Consider the following 17,186-nt stretch of genomic DNA (forward strand, 5'->3'; position numbering starts at 1 on the left):
AAGATATAAAATACAAGAATATAAAAGCATCAATGAGTGAGTCACTTTAGTTAAAATAAATCATTGTCCATAACTTCGACAATATTAATTTTTCGACCCATGTTCATCAGAACATTTTTCCTCCCTTGTGAATATTATTTGCCCTTAAAGTCTTGCACCTCTTTTTTTAAACACCCTGTATAATGGCAGTCTAGCAGAGCGGTAGTGTTGGTGTTGACCTGCCGTTCAAAGCGGAGAAAAGAGAGACAGAGATAGAGAGAAAGAGAGGGAGAGGAATGGAGAGAGAGAGAGAGAGAGAGAGAGAGAGAAGAGAGGAGAGAGAGGAGAGAGAGAGAGAGAGAGAGGAGAGAGAGAAGAGAGAGAGAGAGAGAGAGAGAGAGAGAAGAGAGAGAGAGAGGAGAGAGAAGAGAGAGAGAGAGAGAGAGAGAGAGAGAGAGAGAGAGAGAGAGAGAGAGAGAGAGAGAGAGAGAGAGAGAGAGAGCGAGAGAGCGAGACACATGCCTGTTGGCCGGGGGTGTTGGTGAACCAGGCTTGGTCTTGGTACATCGGAGGGTGGTAAGAAGGTAAGGGATGAAGCAGTCAGTCAGTCAGTCAGTCGGCGCTCGGCCGCGCGCGCCGTCGACACGAACGTCGACGTGTTGTCCTTCGGCCGAGTCCTCCGCCTCCGCGATCGTCGACGACATGCGCTGATACGACCGATGCACGAGGATGTCCAGCGGTAGAAGAGCGGTGCGACCCGTCAGACAGTTGTCCCTGCAACAACCGACACCGCGCCGGCAGCACATCAGGCGGCAGCGATCGGCGGAGGACGACAAGTCCCTGCAGATCTATGCGAATCCGATCGCGCGCGGCAGACTCGCCGGCAATGGAGCTGAGAAACCCAAGGTTTGTCAGCTGATATGAATCCGAGACATCCGTTGATTGTTCACTCGTGTCGATTGAACGGAGCGAGAACTCTGTAGGTAATCGTAAGTCTGCTCGTTCTCGAAGAACCTCTGAACTAAAAGTTTGAATGGAACTCGAAGTGTACTTTCCTTCAGTCTAACTTACTGCAGGTAGTGTGCACTTTAGTTCAAAAGTTCTTCGACAAAGAATGGACTTTATGCAGAAAGGTTATGTATCTTGGACTTTTTTTTGTTTCAAAATACGTTACAAAAGATGACATTTTCTGAGTCAGTTGTACTTTAAACTACGTGGGAATCGCATGTAGTTGGTTGCTTTAAAGGATTGCAATGTTTTATCCTTTAGTTTGTTGAGAGAGTTGTCATTAGTTCCAATTCATATCATTCGTGTTCTTTGTTTACATATTTTATATTTGCTGGGGATAGTTCTTGTGAAAATGTTCTTCACGTCTTTTGCTTTGCTAGAAATAATTACAAATTACAAATAATTATGGATCTTTATCTATTATCGTTTACTAAAATAAATTTCTAAAAAGATTGGTAGAGACCCCTACGAGAGGTCTGAATTTAGATGTGCGTAGCAAGATTTAGAAAAAAATTTTTTTTAATGATAAGTAGCTTAAACTCTTACTTAAGCCTCTAGGCTTGCAAGCTTAAGAATCTTTATTAATCTTACGATCTATTATATTTTAGTAGGCTCATTAATTTATAGTGAGAAAAATTCGAGTATTTTTAACAAGCCACTCGTGAACTGAAATTTAAAGAAATTGATGCACGTTGATCAAAAATACACGAAAAATGCACACGACATATTTTTGGGGTAACAATTCGTTCAGGCTCCAGTTGCCCGCCATATTGGATAGTGATGTCAGAGACGAGAAATGACACGTTGTAAATTCTTGCGTGTCGTTTTCAAATAAAAAGATATTTGTACGAAAGGATACTTCACAAACTGTTAGAGCATACTCATAAAAGACTCCGAACACTGTGATTCTCCCTCAATCAACATAAAGTGACTAATATGAGGTTTAGTCATGCGCATGCGCAAACATTCTGACTAACCTCAAATTAATCATTTTATTGCTGTTGATTGACTTTCAAGGTTCAAAGATCAATAGTCCAAACTGCTGAAGATGGAAATATCCGCGCATTAAAAAAAAAAAATATTTATAACGGAGCAATTGGATCAGGACATTATATCTTTCTGTCAAAATTGAATCAAACGATTTTTTAAATTTCCGGTCTGCCATGTTAGATCCGCCGATCTAATATCCGATTTTGAATTTCGCAATTTTGACCTCGAGTTTGAATTCAGAAACTTTGAAAACAAAAATATAGCGTCTTATTCCAATTACTCCGTTATAAATATTTCCTTTCTGTCGTTAATAAGGTCATTAACAGGATCAATTAACAGGGTAATTAATTAACCCTAATAAAAAATGCGAAATTCAAAATGGCGGATTTAACATAGAGGGCCGAAAATAAAAAATCGTTCGATTCAATTTAAATTTCGGATTTAAATCAATTAATCCTTAATCAATTAAGGATTATTCCGACATCACAGAGGTTTCAGTCTAAACAGGACAATTTCTTCCTCAGCGATTCTCAAAAGATCCGTTTTCCTGTTGAGTGCATGCGATATGTTATAGAATTCGTAGAGAAGCGGCTTTTAGTCGGTCGACTGTGATGTCGTCGCGTCTTGCGTCAAACTCTCATTCTGTGTATATTCGTCTAATTAGCGCAAATTGGCAGGTGCGAGTCGCGTGGAGCGACGATCGGCGCGGCTGCGACGGCGAGCTCGAGCAAGTGGAGGTGGTCGCTCGGCAGATCCCAGGTCGGTCCAGGCAGAGCACAAGCGGCCGATCCGCCGGCAGGGGTTACGTCGGCGGCGTCGAGAAGGCGTCGATCCTATACTCGCGGCAAGAACTCGCCGAGCGGCTGAGGCTCGCCTGGAAGCACCGCGAGGAGAACCGGGCGAACATCGACATCTTCTTGGCGCACGGCTTCGCCGTGGAAGAGCGCTGCGACTCCGAGCTGTCGATGTCCGTCCCGGCGACTCCTCTGCCGAGGAAGGAGCCTGGTCCGAAGAAGATTCTCGATTGGGGTACTACTGCGCGAGAGAAGCCGAGGGATCCTTCCGGGGAAGATCGAGCACGGGGAATCGAGCATGAAGACGAGTCTTCACCAGGTGTCGTGTCTGGAACGATGAAGAAGAGCGAGGAGAATGCGGCGAAAGAGGCCAAGAAAGAAGAAGAGGTAGAAGAGCACGTCGCTGACGCAAGCGTCGAGGAGAAGAGGAAAACGCTCATAAGCATCGACTGCACGAGTCTGCATCCTCCAAACCCTTCGGCCACGTCCTCTTCATCCTTGAAGGCGGACAGCGCGGTCGCATCCCCGGCGAAGGTCGCAAGCGACGACTTCTCCTCGGCGAAGCAGAAGCGCGCGAGCTTCCACAGCGGTACCAACCGTGCCTTCCTCGTTCCCATGATCGAGAAGCCCGCGAGGGCAGCCACGGAAGCGAATAAATGTCTTGCGACGGATAAGATCGTTCCGGTGAGGTCACCCGAGGCAAAATGCGCGTCCGCAACGGCCGATAAGACCGCGACGCCGAAGCAGACGATGATGACGACGGATGCGAGGTCGCCGGTCGCCCCCGACAAGAGCGCCGTCTTAGCGAAGAACTCGGCTATGATCGCGCTGGAGAAGGCGAGGAGGACGAACTCCGCGCCGCCACAGAGGCGAGGAGCAGTGGCAGGGAATGTCACATCCGGAGCACGCGTGCAGGTGAACATCGTAATCGACGCGCCTAGTCTCGCCGATGCGTCGAGCGACAAGCCGATTGTTTGCGGGCTGCAGCCCGGCAAGAATACCGTGGAGAAGAGCGAGGAGAGCTCCGTAAAGGTAGGGAAGGTCGCATCAAGGTCCGTAAATAGAGGAACGGAACAAAGTTAGGTCCTCTCATCCACTTCACGCGGTTTGGCTCGAAAATGGCGGCGACAGTGGCTCAGCTGATTAACCACATATCATCAGGTCAAAAATTATTTTGGTTTTTTGCAATTTTTTATATTACAGTCGGCATTGTAATTGTTTTTCTTCCGAAAATTCTCACTGGTATTTTGGAATGTGTTTAAACTATGTTTTGATTACTGTGTTCACTCACACAACTAAACCAAAATACTACACGTACATAGTATCACGTACACCAACACAGATTTTCTGGTTCCAAAATGGCGGCCATGAGAGAACCTAACTTTGTTTCGTTCCTCTATTTACGGACCTTGGGTCGCACAGACGACGACCGGGTCATCGTGTGATGAGAGTAAAGGGATCTGCAAGTAGCGCTACTCGAACACACCTCTTAGACCTCTGTCTTTGTTTATGTATGATATGTATGTGATGTATACGAATGTTTCGATCCAAATTATCTTGATTGCATTCTGTAATAAATACAACGCTTTGCTCCGACAAGCCGGCGGTAAAGAAAGGAGTTTGGGTTCTGGAAAGCAGGGAAACGTTAGATTTCGTCATATATATATTTGATGTGCTATTTTTATTTCGATGATGGGACGACGAATTCTGATAAGTAAGGATACATTGGGTTTTGCAAGTTATTATTAATAATTTTAATGACCAATTTTACATTGGATTTAGTAACGCGTTGATATTATCTCTTGAAGTGAATCAGCAAAAATGTTTGCTTACTTTTCAGAATTCAAATTTTTTAATTCGAATTATTTTGATCCTGTATATTCTGTAATAAATTCAGCATTTTTGATTCGCCGATTGGATGATAAAAGAACTTAGGTTTTGGAAAGCAAGGAAAAACATTGAAATTTAATGTAACGCATCAATATTTTCTCTTGAAGTGAATCAGCAAAAATATTTGCTTACTTTTTAGAATTCAAATTTTTTAATTCGAATTATTTTGATCCTGTAAATTCTGTAATAAATTCAGCATTTTTTATTCGCCGATTGGATGATAAAAAAAATGATAAAAAATAGGTTTTGGAAAGCAAGCAAAAATTGCGTTGAAATTGAGTGTAACGTATCAATATTCTCTCTTCAAATGAATCAGTAGAAATGTTTTCTTGCTTTTCAGGATTAAAATTTTTTTAATTTGTATATTTTGTTCTTATGCATTCTGTAATAAATTTAACATTTTTTTCCGGAAATGGATGATAATAAAAAAAAAAATTTAGATTCCGAAAAGCAAAGAAAAATGTTAAAATTCAGCGTAACGTGTTAATATTTTCTCTTGAAGTAAATCAGTAAAAATGTTTCTTCATTTTCCGATTTTTTGAATCCAAATTATTTTAGTTCTTTGCATTTTGTGATAAATTCGACATTGTGTTCCGTCAACTCGATAGTAAAACAGAGAAATTTGATAATTCTGAAGAGGATGAAAACATTGGACTTCATCATAACTCGTTGATACTCTTTTCAAGTAAAACATTTCTGATTCTGAGTCAATAAATATTTTACTAATAACATTGTTCGGCAAAAAAAGTAACAGAATGAGACCAGTCATTTCCTGTTTCTTTTTTACGCTAAATACGAATCCGTTAAATGCTAAAATTCTTTTCAAGAGCTGAAAATTCTGATAATATTGAACTTGATATTGATTGCAATAAAACTTCTCTGGGGAGTACGTTACATTTCATAATTACGGAAACGGCCCCCACAATTAACCGATTATTTCAAACCGTTCCGAGATTTTTCCGATCGCAGTGCTATACCTGTAACTGAAACCCCAGTTAAAAGTATAACATTCAGCGAAGAACACAGCGACTGTACTTTAGAGAGCAGAACAATATCTGTCCTTCAGATATCGCGCGAACGATCGGTGCGGTCAGCGCCTCTGAAGAGGAGATCGAGAAGCGCGAAGAAACGCTTCCTAGCGTCTTCAGGAGCGGGCGGCAAGGATGAGGAGGACGCGAGGGCGCAGGATCGATGTGGAGGACGCGCAAGGGCCTACGTAGACTCGAGAACCAGCGATGTGGTGACGATGGTATCGCTGGTCAGTTCGGCCGACAGCGACAGCGACGCGGAGAATTCGCCGGGCGACGATAAGCTCATCAGCGAGCTGCGCAGCAAACTACCCACTACACCGATCATTAAGACATCCATCAATCCTAATCCCGGTGTAACGAGGAAGCCGATCAAGTCAGGTGCGGCATTCCATTCTTATGATAAAGCCTGAAAAGGAACGATACTCAGGGTGTTCTTTTGTGTCCCGGAAATAAATTCGAATTTCAGATAAACCTCTAAATTTTAGCAATATTAAATTGTAGCAATAGAAAATTGAAGTAAATTTGATAAATTTGAAAATAAAATTACCTATAAATTATTTATAAATTTGAAAAGAAAGCTCTAATAAATTTTAGTAATAAATCAGTAATGAATCTGAATCTTTGAAACGAACTTTATAATCTTTGAACTTATAATCTCATAATCTTCTTTGTCATTTTTCTCTTTAATTTTTTTTTCTTTAATTCTTCTTTTTCTTTGTAGCTACAAATTACTTATCTACAAATTATTTATATATATATGAAAATAGAATAAAGAAGCCCTAATAAATTTTAATAATAAATTAGTAACGAATCTGAATTTTTGAGACGAATTTTTTTTTTATAATCTTCTTTTTTTCGTAATTTTTCTCCTTGACTTTTTTTTCTTTAATTCTTCTTCTTTTCCTTTTTAACTTTTAAATTTAATTTTCTTCTTTAATTTCCTCCGCAACTCCGCCGTGAAAATTTGCAATCTGTCGTAAAATGATTTTTCGTTGGTTCTCCTACACGAGGAAGGAAACAGAATTTTCGGTTCTCAGAATCGAATTTGTCCGTTCGTTATCCCGCTGATTCGATCTGAGTCCTTTTTATCCTCACAAATTCGCAGAGAGCGATTCTCGATAAATCTTCAAACCGCTCGTGAACATCATGCTGCCCACGATATCTCTCGGTCCACGTGCCGAATTTGTTAACGTGCCGCACGCGGCAGGCCGGAGGTGAGAAAGCGTAGGGCCATAATTGAGCCGACTAATTAGAAGAGACACGAGACACGCCAGCCGCGCATACCCGGAATAATTTCAATACAGGTATCACGCTGTTCGTATCACGAGCCGCGTTCGTTTCTCGCAGATCGGACACAAACGAACTCCACAGGATTACAACTCGAGTGTCGCCAATTTAATTACATCGTTTTCGAGTTCCTCCTGCGCGCGACCAGCGCGACCACCCCTTTGAGGCTCGTCCTTTCGGCTAACTGCGGCTCGCGGCTCGCGACTCGTGCGACTCGATAAGGCGCATCTCGCGGAGACACCGCGGGATTGATCGCGGCGGGTTAATAGGCTTTATCGCGGTTGTGTATATGATCGGGCTCGAGTTTTTTGCAATCGCACCGCGCCGACCTGGCTCTATTTACCGGGTAACCCGGTTCTATCGGGCTATTTGGCAACTGGGCCAAACGATACCATCGATTTACTTTCGCAACGCGGACTGAATTACCCCGATTAAATATTACTCGTCATCTCTCGGCCCTCCTCCTTCTTCATTGATTCTGCATCGCGTTTTCTAGCAAGATTATAGGCAGATCTATTTAATCCTGCAGTAGCGAAGAAATAAAATTCTTCGTTAAGCGAGGAATCAAATGAGGCGAGGGGAACTAAGCCGGAAATGAATCGCTTGGTTTCTCCTTGTACAGGGTGTGTCAAAATCTATGGACAACCAAGAAAATGAAAAAGAAGCTTGAGTAGAATAAACAATGTATATACAAGATGTTCGGGATCTTTTGGAAACGAGAATAAAGATTAATCAGATCAAACTGAGAAAAAAAGTCATGTACCACTTTGCAAAAAAAGTTATTAAGTTGTTAATGATAAAAATGACCACATTTAGAGGCTCTTTTAATTAATCTTTTAATAACTTGAAAATTTGCGTACTTATTTGCAAAGTGGTAAAGGACTTCCTTGTTCAGAATGACCTAATCTACAATTATATGACGGCTAGCGCATTGTGTCTAGCGACAGGCTCAAGATTCAAGGTTTAAAGTTCAATATATATTTATTACTAGACGCAATAGCCATTATATAATTGTAGATTAGATCTTTCTGAACAAAAAAGTCCTGTACCATTTTGCAAATATATACGCAAATTTTCAAGTCATTAAGAGCCTCTAAATGTGGCAATTTTTAATCGTTAACAACTTAACAAATATAGCGATTTTTGCAAAATCCCATCTAGTACAAAAAGTTGCAGCAATATTGTTGCAACATTACAGCAACGTTTCTTCAACTTTGTGTGCTGTATATATACTTGACTTTTCTTCTCAGATTGATCTGATTAATCTTCACAATTTTTCGTTTCCCAAAGATCCCGGACAACCTGTATACGTTTTTCTATTTTCGCTATGATTTAGGAAATACAGCGCTTTATATGAATGTACAAAGTGTTGAAATACGTACTTGATATTTCGAAACTCTTGTTACTTCGAAAAATATGCATTTTCGAGAAAGACATTCCATACAAAAGTTGTAGGGTTTTAAGCGACACGTTAGTAAAATTAGTATGACCTTGAATAGCGTTGTCAAGATCTCACATAAGGATTAAAATTTAAAAGTTTCGATCCTTACTATGTATACTCGTGTGAGCGCTGTTTTTACTAAACCAGAACGAATGCAAAAGAAATTTTTATATTTTATGTATCCTACTTGAGTTTCTCTTTCATCTCCGTATTGTCGTTACCGTTATCCTTACCTTTTGACACATCCTATATGTTAAATAACTACAATGCACTTCATATTCAATAGAAGAATTTGTTTTCTAGTAATTTTCGTGAGATATATTTTCCTATTGGTTGCAGGATGCGTATCAGGATTCATTGAGAAAAAGCGTTGCAACTTTTAATTATCCAACTGTACAGAGAAATATAAAAAGTAAAAAGAAGTGTGAATTACTCTTTAAATTTCTTGGAGTGGAATTTCGCTAGAGAAGCGGAGTGAAATCATGAGAAATTCGAGTGACTCTTTGCTCATGCCGAGTTCCTTACTCTGGATCGTTGGGTGAATCCTTTCGCTCGAAATTAAAGAATGAATTTAATGTAATTTCATCATCGATCGAAACAGTGAATGTCCCTTCGCTTCGAGTGAACTTTCATTTGAGGACATTTGAAGGGTGAGAACAAGACGAAGAGGATTTGCAACGCGACTGAATCGTCAGACAGTCTCCTTCCAGAGGTACTCGTTCGACGAGGACCCGGCGAAGGAGTTGTTGCAGGCGCCGCAGGCGTCGACGAGGCTGGGAGACGAGAAGTCAATCGTCGGGATTCAACCAGCTCGCCTGAACTTCGTCGTCAACGGTTCCGGCGATGACGCGCCGCTCTGGCGGCAAAACGTTGCCGAGGCTGTGATACCATCGTTGGCCGTCCCTGTTCTCTTGACTCAGGACGACGAGGAGACGGTGCCGGAGCCGGCGCCGTTGACCGATCGCGAGAAGCGATGCTTGGCGGTGCCGATCGGCGACTTGCACGACGACAAGAAGCGGAAGCTCTTGCGAACGCGCAGCATCTCCAGCCGCCCGATGTGAGTGACTTTTGATACATGCGATAAGTGGCACTCCCCCCATCCCTCTAAAAGAGAGGAAAGTCAATAAGGCCTTTTTCTGATTTCACAGGATTTTTAAAAAATCCAATTTTTTTTGTATTGTGTGATCATTAAGAATGCCAAAAATAACTAGGTAAGAAAAAACTAGACACATAAAAGCAAAATAATTATTAGTCTATATCATTATGGTACCTGAGCCTTTTTTATGACTAATAAGTGGACTAATAAAATATTTTCGCTCATTATACTTCGTTCTGCCGTCATATTAATGTCATCTTGGGCTATCAAAGGATTTTGTAAATAGTATAGGTGATGCTACCAATTGTTTGTCCTACTGGACAGATGGAGATGAAGAAAAATAATCGAATTCTGAACAATCATCGTCAGAGAATGTTTAAAAATCATGGTCGTAGTGCTTAATATGACTAAAAAAAAACAAAAAACAAAAGACAAAAAACTGAAATAAAAAATTAAAAATGGAATAAAAAAAATTTAGAAGTAGGAAGAAATTAAAACCTTTACAATGATCACAACTTTGTTCCATCCACTTCAGAGTCCACTTGCCAGGGCATTAAATATTGATCGTACAACAGTTACTAAACGTTTCCATAATATGGAAAAGATTCATAAAGAAGGAAAATAGGTTCCACATCAATTATCGGAAAATGCCATTGCGAATCGGTTGAACATTTGCATTTCGTTGATCGCAAGACAAGAAATGAAGAGTTTTTTCTATCGAATTGTTACTGGGAATGAAAAATGGATCTATCTCGATAATCTCAAATGAATAAAATCATGGGTTGATCCAACCCAACCAGCAACATCCACCTCGAGGGGTGATATTCACGGTTCAAAGATATAGCTATGTATTTGGTGGGATCAAAAAGGTGTTGCGTACTACGAACTGTTAAATCCGGATGAAACTGTCACCACTGATCGTTATCGACAACAATTATACAAATTGAAGCGAGCATTGGACCAAAAACAGTCACCAATTGCGAGTAAACGACGCAAAGTAATCTTTCTTCAGGACAATGCTCGACTTCATGTTGCATTATCAATGAAGCAAACGCTATTAGAGCTGGAATGGGAAGTCTTACCGCATCTTGCATATTCTCCAGACATTGTTCCATCCGATTATCACTTGTTCCGGTCGATGCAACATGCTCTAGAGCAGGGTTTCCCAACCTTTTTTCGCACCCTTAAAAATTTATTAATGAACCTTCACACCGCTTATAAAAAAAATTATTCGTATGTTTTATGGTAAAAATTAGTTGTTAGGATTTTAAGGTAAGAAGTTAATTTATAATAATTTATTGTTACATAGTATTGTTTTATAGAAATTAAGTATCATTTTAATATTATAAAATTGTTATTCACGGTATCAAGCTTCACATAGTGATACGTAAAAAAGATATAATTTTAATAACATTTTTTTTAATTTGATGGTAAAAATGTCGGATTATTCTCTAGAATGAATTCTGATTCATCTTAATTATTATTAATTATTAATTACAATCACTTTTTTCCGCACCCCCAAGAATGTCTTTTAGCCCCCCGGTTGGGAACTCCTGCTTTAGAAGATACATACTTTCATAACTTCGTACAAAAGGCGAAAATTTATTGAAAATTGGATCAACTCCAAAGAAGAATCTTTTTATCGTTGCAAAATTCATCTCTTGCCAGAAAGATGGGAAAAAGTTGTAGAAAACGAAGGAAAATATTTTGATTAAGGTATCCGTTCAGATCATCCGAAATCAGTTTTTGAGAAAAAAAGACCTTCAAAACTAAATCACACTCCTAAAATACAATGAGCGAAAATATTTTATTAGTCATGAAAAGTGCTTAAATACCACCATGATGATACACCTAGATTAATAATTAATTTTGGTTTTATCAAGCTTTTCCTCATCTCAGTGGTTATTTTTTGGACATTCATAATAATCATCCACAAAAAAATCATAAAGAAATCTTTTTCTGAAAATCCTGTGAGAGCGGAAAAATGTTTTTACTGATCCCTTTCTTCATTATGGTGAATTAGAATGATGATATATACTCATACTCATACAGAGTGAAATCTCCGCTTTGGATCGCCGAGTGAACACCTTCATCCTAAAGATTGAATCTGGTGACTGTGGATTTCAAAACGGTTTGAGTACGTTTTTTCGGGCGCAGCCGATGACAAATTCTCTGAAATCAATTTCCTTCGTGGAACATCTGCTGCGCTCTAGATCGATCAATTCCAGAAAAGACGTTGGAATTATTTTGGAACTCAGCGCGCATTCCACAGGGGTTGCAGGGACTCGCTCTGATCGATTGAAACATTCGCTCGTGTGAAGTTAGAACCTAAAGTTGAGTGAAACATCCGCTCAATTACGATTTCGACAGGCATATTCTCTCTATCGTCTCGGGCAAAAATATCGCCACTTTCCGCTCGTTCTGAGCGAGCTTCCACTTTGAGAAATACAGGGAGCAGCGAGCACATACCTGCTCTGCAAAAGTGGATAAATAATAATGATAACGACGATGACGACGACGAGCGATACGCAATAATAAAGAAGAGCAGTTGATAAGGAGCAAATGAATCGCCAATCTGTACGAGCGCGTCGATTCGTCGAGCTCGAGGCCGCATACGAGCCCTGTATCGTATTTTTAATCTAACAAAGTGCATGCGCGAGGGGATGGGTGAAGGGGAGGGGAAGGGCGGGGGAGGCGCGGTGTATGGCGAAGGGGAAGTTCGATTGCCCGACGATTTATGATATCGATGTGGAAAAAATTAAGTGGGACGATGTAACGGAATAGGTAAACTGCGATTTGCGAGGGGAGGGAGGGGTGGTAACGGACTGGTACGGCCGTGAACGCCGCGTGTAATTCCGCATCCCGCCGAACTGGTACGTCCTTCGATTGGTCGGTCTCGCTCCGCCGAATTTTAACTGAATTTATTTAAGGCTCTCCGCGCTCGAGTCGGAGTCGTTTGTCTATTATTCGGCGATACGATTAAAGCCAATTTTATATACTTACTCGCGTTCGATTGGTTAATGTATTCGCGAGGCTGCAGCTATACCGTGCACCGCAAGGACCTCCTCACATGCACGAGAAAACGATCGGTTTTCCGGAAACCTGTCAGTGACTGAATTTCCCGCTGCCAGAAAGAACGGAGAAGGGATAAGTAGAAAAGGTCGGTTGTAGAGACAAAAGGATTCCCGCAGGAGGTTTCTAATCAGGGCTATTGCTTTCGATTACTACAATCTTTTTTTCGATTGTGACAGAACAGAAATGTTATCTTTCGTCGTGGAATTTCCATCCGATCGTTATTCAGTTTCACGAGCTGAGATTTTGCCTGCCGTACGATTATGCGAACGATGAAAAAGAATTGTACGTCTCAATAATATGTCTCAATAATATGTCCCAATATGTCTCAATAATGTTTCTGCAGCGTTGCGGAGCAGACGAATATCAATGTGCCGATGGAGCCAAAGGAACAGAGGCCGACGCATCTTGTCGCGGGTTTGGTTTCGCCGATCGACGGTCAGCTTCCGAAAGTAAACAAGTTATAATACTCTAAGTTAAGAAGAGAAACACACATATACAGGGTGTTTGGAATCTTTTGGAAATGAAAAATTATGAAGATTAATCAGATCAAACTGAGGAAAAAAGTCAAGTACCCTATACAGCACACAAAGCTGAAAAAAAGTTGCTGCAACGTTGCAACAATGTTGCGGCAATATTGCTGCAACTTCTATGCTGTGTGGGATCATTTTGCAACAATCGCAACAGTTATTAAGTTATTAATGATTGAAAATGACTACACCTAGTTCTTTTAATTGATAACTTGAAAATTTGCGTACTTATTTGCAAAATAGTAAAGGACTTTTTTATTCAGAATGACCTAATCTATGATTATATGACGGTTATTGTGTCTAGCGATAGATATGAGTATATTAAACTTTGAACCCTGAATCTTGAACCTGTCGCTAAGCACAATAGCCGTCACATGATTGTAAATTAAATCATTTTGAACAAAAAAGTCCTTTACCATTTTTCAAATAAGTGCACAAATTTTCGATCAATGTGGTCATTTTCAATCATTAATAACTTAATAACTATTGTGATTTTTGCAAAATGGTACATGACTTTTCTCTTCAGTTTGATCTGATTAATCTTCACAATTTTTCGTTTCCAAAAGATCCCGGACATCCTGTATATACTATATAATGTACAGGGTATATCTGAATTTTATCGACAAATTTACAGGACAGATCCTATGTTGAAAAATAAATATAAAAAGTTTTAATAACATATGTCCGCAAAAGTATCCTACATATATACATATACGATTATATATATAGGGTGTTTAGGCTCTTTTGTAAATAAAAATTGAATGAAAGTGAAGATTAATTAAATGAAACTGAGAAGAAAAGTCAAGTACCGTTTTGCAAAAATCACAATAGTTATTAATGATTGAAAATTATCATATCTAGAGACTTTTAATTATTTAACTTTAATAACTTGAAAATTTGCCTACTTATTCGTAAAATAGTAAACGACTTTTTTGTTTAGAATGACCTAATCTGACAATTATGCGACGACTATTGTGTCTAGTGATAGATATGAATATATTAAACTTTGAATTCTAAATCTTGCACCTGTCGCTATGCACAATAGCTGTTATATAATTGTAAATTAAGCCATTCTAAACAAAAAAGTCTTTTACCATTTAGCAAATAACTACGCAAATTTTAAAGTTATTAATAAAAAGAGCCTCTAGATGTAATAATTTTCAATCATTAACTCTTTAACTGCTGAGATATTAAATGACCAGTTTGACCTTCTTTGCTAAGTTATTTTTACAATTATAAAATATTTTATAATTTGCTGATGATCCAGATTTTCACAAATTCACATTTTTAAATTTTAAAAATACCACACGCAATACCACACACATTAAAAGTCCAAATCGAGTAAACTCAATCGTAGCAAGGTCGCCATTTTTTTCCACACTCGAGTTATCTCGACTGTAGCAGTTAAAGGGTTAATAACTATTGCCATTTTTGCAAAGTGATACTTGACTTTTCTTCTCAGTTTGATCTGCTTAACCTTCATAATTTTTCATTTCCAAAATATTCCGAACACCCTGTATATGTATGTGTATTTAAAAAGAAGGATTCAAGACATTATAGATAGATGGTACTTACAAAATGGAGGAGAAACTGTTCTAATAAGAAAAATTAACACATTGCGGGGAACGTACTTTTACATTTTTTGCAATCTGTGACTAGAGCGCGGGTCACGTAAAAGTACGTATTTAGTACGTATTTAGTAGATTTGTGCTGGAGAGCGGGTATCGTATAAATACGATGGACATTGTAAGTGTGTATGGTGTTTGTATTGTTAGGCAACGATTTCCATTGTTTCTTTAAGTGTAAAATAAAAAAAGTTTCGTTGAGAAAAACGAAATATCGATTTATTGCGATTTTACTGAATGACCAAACTCTCGCGAAATTCACGAAAAAACGCCCGCTACACGCGTAAGTCCGCGGCGAAATATACCCGCAAGCAATGTGTTAATATTGCTGGAGTTATAAACGATTATATATTTTAATTAAAGCAAGTGTCCTACTCGCTTCTGTTGCTGTTGTATTTTCTAATGTAATTTGTCTATGTCATTTATCTATATGAATGTAGACAAACGTCCATTTTCTTCCCATTTATGCACACACTTCACCAAGCAGTTGTTAGTCACATATTCTCGTGAACAGTAAATAGCCGCAGAGAGTTATCACAAAGTTTTCACGATACGGTAAGAATGACATCGCATTACTTTAATCAAGAAATAACATTTCTTTAGAAAATGCATTTCATGTATGGTCGTGCACCAGAAGCGAGCAAATCACTTGCTTTAATTAAAATAAATAACTTTTTATAACTCCGACAATATCAATTTTTCGACCTATGCTTATTAGTATTTTTTACCTCTATTTTGTCAGTACGATCTGTTCTTAAAGTCCTGAACCCATTTTGTAAAACACACTGTATATATATATATATATATTCCTAGAATAGAGAGAAAGAGAAAGGGAAAGGGAAAGCATGACATCTTATCTTTTAATTAATTTTCTCGTAGTTAATCTTCCGATAAAAGGTTTATTACTCGATTACTCTCTCTTTCCCTCCTCTCCATCCCCTCCCGATCCTTTTTCTATCTTCTCATGTTCTTTAATCTGTCTTTATCGCAAATACAGGTCGAACAATATGTCAAAGAAATGCTGCCTGCGAAGGAAATGCCACCGAGGGAGATGACGCTGTCGACGGAGCCGCGCTTCCAAACCACCAAGGAAAAAGAATGCTGGCACCTTTACAGACGAATGTGCGATAAGGGTGTGTGCGTGTCCTTCGACACAGTTCTAAGGTAATTTTGCGAGTGCCAAATTTAGGATACTCTACTATAATTCACATTGTTTATTACGAATGATTACAAATATAATTATCCCTTAGAGGCATGCTGACACCGACGGAATATCGACTGCGACAGAAAGAACTCTCGCAAGATTTATCATAAAAGTCGCGAATGGATCGTAATGGGAACGGATGAATCGTAAAGACCAGATCCACCGATGCAGATGAAGCGAATTGGGTAGTGAACGGCGCCGACGTTAGGCATTTTGTTAGCGTTGTAGTTGAGCATACACGGAAAAAGAGGCACAAACCGAACCGAATTAGATAGTTCCTACTGAGCTTTAGGCGAAACCTACTGCCCCTTTTTGTCGATCTTCTTATTCTCGAATTGTTTTCCAATTATTCCCAGAGGTATCTCTTTTTTATTGTTTTTCTACCGAGAGAGTTTGCCAACTTCTTCTCTTTATACGTCATTGTACCGCTCAATAAAATGACTTGAGTTCTTACCAAATAATCCAAAATTCAATCACCGCTCCACCCTTGGTCCGATATACAAGATGTTCCACTTTAATTGTGTACCCCGATTAACATCGCGGAAAGTGGTTGGATGAAAAAATATTTTAGACAAAAGTTGTTTGGTTTGAAGGAAGTATAAGATAGTGACATCATTTTGTTTACAGATGACGCCACTTTCTAGATATTCACTGGTCATCACTTTTTTTAAATAGAAAACTTCCATTTTTTATTACACCATCTTTTTCTACCAATTAATTTGAGCAGCTTTTGTCTGAAATATTTTTTTATTTGCCTGATATTTTTTGAGATATTTAAGGAAAACTTGCTAACTTTTTCAATATTCACGATATCACTTACGATATCTCGGTAACTATTTGTCGGAAGAAAAAGTGGTACTAAATATTTTTACTCTATTTGGTCTCAAGAATATACTGTTACAATAGTACCCTAACTTTTGTTAATTTGTTAACTTTTCGAAATCATCAAATTGACAAAAGTTATGTTTTTTATACAATTAGCTTTTTATCGTTTGCGATGATTTTAATATTATTTTAATTTATATAAAACTATGTTAAAAAGTCGACGTTAATGCGTTTTAAGACAATCAGTTTAAGTTAACAATTTACTCTTTTAAGATCAACTGAGTTGAGTTAAAAGCTACTGGCTTTCTCACGGTTTAATTTAATTTTCAGCTGATTAACTAGTTATTACTCAACATTTAATTAATGATCTTCGTGATATTATGACGAGAAGCAAATATTAAGAAGTGTATGAAA

At 38.9% G+C, this 17,186-nt stretch overlaps 2 protein-coding genes across 2 annotated transcripts in view; one reads left to right on the top strand and one right to left on the bottom strand.

Annotated features, from left to right (window-relative positions):
* LOC105186180 (uncharacterized protein C1orf112) overlaps positions 1–17,186 on the bottom strand; it is a 40,107-nt gene that overhangs the window by 12,459 nt on the left and 10,462 nt on the right. The gene's annotated exons all lie outside the window — the stretch shown is intronic.
* On the top strand, positions 487–16,426 carry LOC105186182 (uncharacterized). Its single transcript, XM_011146226.3, has 7 exons — positions 487–885; positions 2,655–3,803; positions 5,728–6,070; positions 9,120–9,477; positions 12,935–13,040; positions 15,741–15,907; positions 15,994–16,426. The coding sequence occupies exons 1-7, from the start codon at positions 709–711 to the stop codon at positions 16,055–16,057; spliced, it is 2,364 nt and encodes a 787-aa protein (XP_011144528.2). The 5' UTR covers positions 487–708; the 3' UTR covers positions 16,058–16,426.

This window comes from Harpegnathos saltator, unplaced genomic scaffold, assembly GCF_003227715.2.
Source record: "Harpegnathos saltator strain DR-91 unplaced genomic scaffold, Hsal_v8.6 scaffold436, whole genome shotgun sequence".
In the NCBI taxonomy this organism is placed as follows: Eukaryota; Metazoa; Arthropoda; class Insecta; order Hymenoptera; family Formicidae; genus Harpegnathos; species Harpegnathos saltator.

Excerpts from the sequence above, each read along its gene's own strand:
- LOC105186182 (XM_011146226.3), top strand. The coding sequence starts at position 709 with ATGTCCAGCGGTAGAAGAGCGGTGCGACCCGTCAGACAGTTGTCCCTG. Across the intron at positions 3,804-5,727 it reads GCGAGGAGAGCTCCGTAAAG|ATATCGCGCGAACGATCGGT; the intron begins GTAGGGAAGGTC and ends TCTGTCCTTCAG. Across the intron at positions 6,071-9,119 it reads GAGGAAGCCGATCAAGTCAG|TCTCCTTCCAGAGGTACTCG; the intron begins GTGCGGCATTCC and ends ATCGTCAGACAG.